Source organism: Idiotropiscis lumnitzeri, chromosome 15, assembly GCF_059441095.1.
Source record: "Idiotropiscis lumnitzeri isolate Australia: NSW breed Sydney's pygmy pipehorse chromosome 15, RoL_Ilum_1.0, whole genome shotgun sequence".
NCBI classification, from domain to species: Eukaryota; Metazoa; Chordata; class Actinopteri; order Syngnathiformes; family Syngnathidae; genus Idiotropiscis; species Idiotropiscis lumnitzeri.
This window is the reverse complement of record NC_142405.1, coordinates 15645363-15650234: the sequence shown is the minus strand read 5'-3', so window position 1 is coordinate 15650234 and position 4872 is coordinate 15645363. Positions and strand designations below refer to the sequence as shown.

Genomic DNA, 4872 nt, shown 5'->3' with positions numbered 1-4872 from the left:
TGCCGAGCTGTAGTCCACAAAGAGCATCCTTGCATAGCTCTGCTGTCGTTCCAGGTGGCCCAGCACAACATGCAGAGCAGTGTCGATGGCGTCCTCAGTGGATTTGTTAGCCCGGTATGCAAACTGGTAGGGGTCCAGAGTGGGAGGAAGGCAGTCCCTGATGTGCTGGAGAACCAGCCTCTCGAAGCACTTCATAATGACTGGTGTGAGAGCAACAGGACGGTAGTCATTCAGGTGGACGGCTGGTGACTTTTTGGGGACAGGAATAATGGTGGAAGTTTTCAAGCAGGAGGGGATGACTGCCTGAGCCAGGGAGCGGTTGAAGATCCTGCAGAAAACATGTGACAGTTGGTGGGCACATGCTCTGAGGACCTTGCCTGGTATTCCGTCGGGTCCAGTAGCTTTCCTGGGGTTGACCGCCAGGAGCGCGCACCTCACATCGTGTTCCTCTACGATGAGTGGGGGGGAGTTGGAGCTTGAAGTGCGGGGGTGTGACGGTTGGGGCGAGTCAAAGCGAGCGAAGAAGCAGTTAAGCTCCTCTGCCAGCGACGCACTCGGGTCTACAGAGGTTGTGCTGCTGCCACGGAAGTTGGTGATGCTCCGTAGACCCCGCCACACCTCCCGTGGCCTGTTACTGGCAAGGTGGGCCTCCAGCCTCCCCTTGTAGGTTATATATATGTATTTATATATATATATGTATTTATATATTTATATATATATATGTATTTATATATTTATATATATATATGTATTTATATATTTATATATATATATGTATTTATATATTTATATATATATATGTATTTATATATTTATATATATATATGTATTTATATATGTATATATATATATGTATTTATATATGTATATATATATGTATTTATATATGTATATATATATATGTATTTATATATGTGTATATATATATGTATTTATATATGTGTATATATATATATGTATTTATATATGTATATATTTATATATGTATATATTTATATATGTATATATTTATATATATGTATATATTTATATATGTATGTATTTATATATGTATATATTTATATATGTATATATTTATATATGTATATATTTATATATGTATATATTTATATATGTATATATTTATATATGTATATATTTATATATATGTATATATTTATATATGTATGTATTTATATATGTATATATTTATATATGTATATATTTATATATGTATGTATTTATATATGTATGTATTTATATATGTATATATTTATATATGTATATATTTATATATGTATATATTTATATATGTATATATTTATATATGTATATATTTATATATGTATATATTTATATATATATTTATATATGTATGTATTTATATATATATATGTATTTATATATATATATATAAATACATATATATGTATTTATATATGTATTTATATATGTATTTATACATGTATGTATATATTTATACATGTATATATTTATACATGTATATATTTATACATGTATATATTTATACATGTATATATTTATACATGTATATATTTATACATGTATATATTTATACATGTATCTATTTATACATGTATCTATTTATACATGTATGTATCTATTTATACATGTATGTATCTATTTATACATGTATGTATCTATTTATACATGTATGTATATATTTATACATGTATGTATATATTTATACATGTATGTATATATTTATACATGTATGTATATATTTATACATGTATGTATATATTTATACATGTATGTATATATTTATACATGTATGTATATATTTATACATGTATGTATATATTTATACATGTATGTATATATTTATACATGTATGTATACATGTATTTATACATGTATGTATGTATTTATACATGTATGTATGTATTTATACATGTATGTATATATTTATACATGTATGTATATATTTATACATGTATGTATGTATTTATACATGTATGTATGTATGTATATATGTATGTATGTATGTATTTATGTATGTATGTATATATTTATGTATGTATATATTTGTATATATTTGTATATATTTATACATGTATGTATTTAAACATTTATATATATTTATACATGTATGTATACATATTTATACATGCATGTATATATTTATACATGTATGTATATATTTATATATGGATGTATATATTTATATATATCTGTTACTGCCGTTTCAATGATACGCTGGCTAAAGAAAGTTTTAACGCGCACTCACTCACCATGGGTTGAAGTTGCGATGACGTTCGCTCGGCTTCACTGGTCCTGATGTTGATGTGTAGTTATGTATGTCACGTCAAACAGTCAAGGGTTAGTCTTAATCGTAGTCATTTCAGTCCAGATGTCATGCCGTGAAGTCCTGGGTCTGCTTTTTGATGGATCGGAGGACATCACAAAAACTGAGCAGGAGATCGTTTACGTCGTGTCGGTGTCCAGTGACGGCGAACTTACCTCAGACTTCGTTTGACTAATTGAGCTGGGTGCTGATCGAACCGCACAATCCATAACTGACGGACTAGTGAGACTTTTCGAGGGCGCAGGCTTAACTGGGCCGCTAAACTGGTCGCTGTGTGCACAGACGGTGCTGCCATTAACGTTGGAGCGTACAACGGCATTGTGCCGAAACTTTAGCAACTCGCTGCAGTTGGAGGCTCCCTGGTGCACATTTTGTGCACCGCACACACTGAAGAACTGTGCCAAGTCAGCTGATCACGGTGTGCCTTACTGTATCACATTTAAAGCTGATGCAGTTTTATTTACAGAAAGGTGGTGCAAAAAAAAACCATGGTGCTCATGTGGGAAACCCATGAAAAATATGTGCACCCCTGTGTGTATATATATATGTATATGTATATGTATGTGTGTGTATTTATATATATGTGTGTGTATTTGTATTAGTATTGCAGTATAATTTTTTTTTTTTGTAAATGTTTTCGGAAATAAAAACTGAAGCCTCAACGTGTAGGGCGAAGTGGCCAGGCATTACTGTAGTTGGAAATTTTAATGGATCAAACTAGGGCTGGGCGATATGACCTCAAATCAATATCATGATAAATTGAGCAATTTCACATTGATAACAATAAATTCAATTCTCTTATACACTGGTGCGCAGTTGTCACTTGTCGTCCTTGTAATGCCCAGTCAGGCTCAAACAGGGATCTGTTTTGCGCCTCGACCGCAATTCGGATGTGGATGCAAAATGCTTGACATGTCAAAGCCCCCGTACCGATGTTGTCCCTATTGGGAAGTACGGCTTTCGAAAAATATTTTTGTACCTCTTGTTGGCTACTTTCATGTAGCTTTTAAATCCCGTCCACTCCACCGTAGCTAGAGGAGCTATATCTTTAGCTAGGCTATCGCGTGCACCCCGTAGACATTCTCTCGATTGGTGTCACCTCCGTTATGGGCTGTCCCCATTTGTTGAACCTAGCTTCTCACTTTGTGCTTTTAGCACAAGTTCCAATTCAACAACATGGTTGTGTTGTGGGTGGTGAAAAAGAAAAGGTCGGACGTGCTGTTTCGGGTGCTTACGACGCACTTGGTAGTGTGTAATCTTTTGTTCAAACATCGTCTTTATGGAACCCAAAACATTACATTGTTACATTTATTTTCGGGACAAGCGCAACAGGAACAACTTCAGCCGTGTTAGCCGCTTCTTGATTTGAATCGCCAGCTACGACCGCATCGGCAGTTTTCTTTTTTGTTCAGATGGGTGGAGTCACGTGACTACAAAGGGGCATGAACAAAGCTGCGGACAGAAAAGACTTCTCTGTTCTTATTTTTAAAAAAACAAATTTACCGACATGGGCAAAATGATGTTGGTTGTTGTTGTAAATTTCGGTAATGGTAAATTTTCTGTTTTCACCCAGCCCTAGATCAAACACTTATTGTAAAGTATGCCATTAAGAAACTCCTTGTTAGATAACAAAGTTTTGCAAAAAGTACGAAAATATGACAAAGTTGGTAGTTAAGTGGACAAATTAAGTTTACCTGTACATCAAGTGTTTTATGTGCCTCCACACACAACTCCCTCTTGCAAAAGCACTTGCTTTGTCTGATCAGTGACAAGTGTGAGTTGTCGTGCAAGAGGATATAGAGTTCATCACTGTGGGTGAGATGGCAGTTTAAAAAATTTCTGCTTTCTCAATCAGTGATGAGACAAAGTTCTGCCTGCTGCTAATTCATCCAATTTGCTTGCATGGTCATGCAAAATTGATAATCTGCATGTATCTATGCAGGAACAGTTCAACTGTGCAACAGACAAGTTGGATAGACCCACTCTGTAATTTTTCATATTGTAATAGACCTTAAATGCCATCTTCACAATGAAGTTTAAGAGTTATGAATCATTTTCTCTTTTATGCACCCAGGTTCTGCTATCACTGGCCCAGTCGCCAAGGAGTGTGCTGATCTTTGGCCCAGAATTGCATCAAATGCTGGCAGCATTGCCTGAGCCGACCGTCACCCTTTATTTTCAATAAAAAAATAAACTTTTGATGGACCCTTCTATGTAATAATTTACAATTGGTTTGGCACATACAACAGAAACAGCCACAGAGATAATAGGACTTGGTTTATACTTTGATTATATAGGTATTCAGACGGGTGTCTCCATTCATGGTTTCTGACTTTTTCGTTATCCGCAGGGATTTGATTGATTTTTATCAATTTAGAAGTGAGAATTCATGGTCGAAATTGAAATAGAGGCCTAAAAACAAAATACCCCAAAGAATTACAATACCTTCAAGAAGGGGTGCTCATTACGTCGATCACGATCGACCAGTCAATTGCAAAGATAGTATGGGTAGATTGCATGACATTAAAAAATAGATGTCAGCCTCTCATTATCCGTCATGTGAT

General features: G+C 34.4%; 1 protein-coding gene across 1 annotated transcript in view; it reads left to right on the top strand.

Annotated features, from left to right (window-relative positions):
* The window catches only part of LOC148323079 (large ribosomal subunit protein uL14), a 21011-nt gene extending 16504 nt beyond the window's left edge, over nucleotides 1–4507 (top strand). The window contains exon 5 of the mRNA XM_088316687.1: nucleotides 4383–4507. Coding sequence (XP_088172813.1) covers nucleotides 4383–4465 — 83 coding nt within the window. The 3' untranslated portion in view covers nucleotides 4466–4507. The remainder of the gene's footprint in view (nucleotides 1–4382) is intronic.
* The last annotated feature ends 365 nt before the right edge of the window (nucleotides 4508–4872 follow it).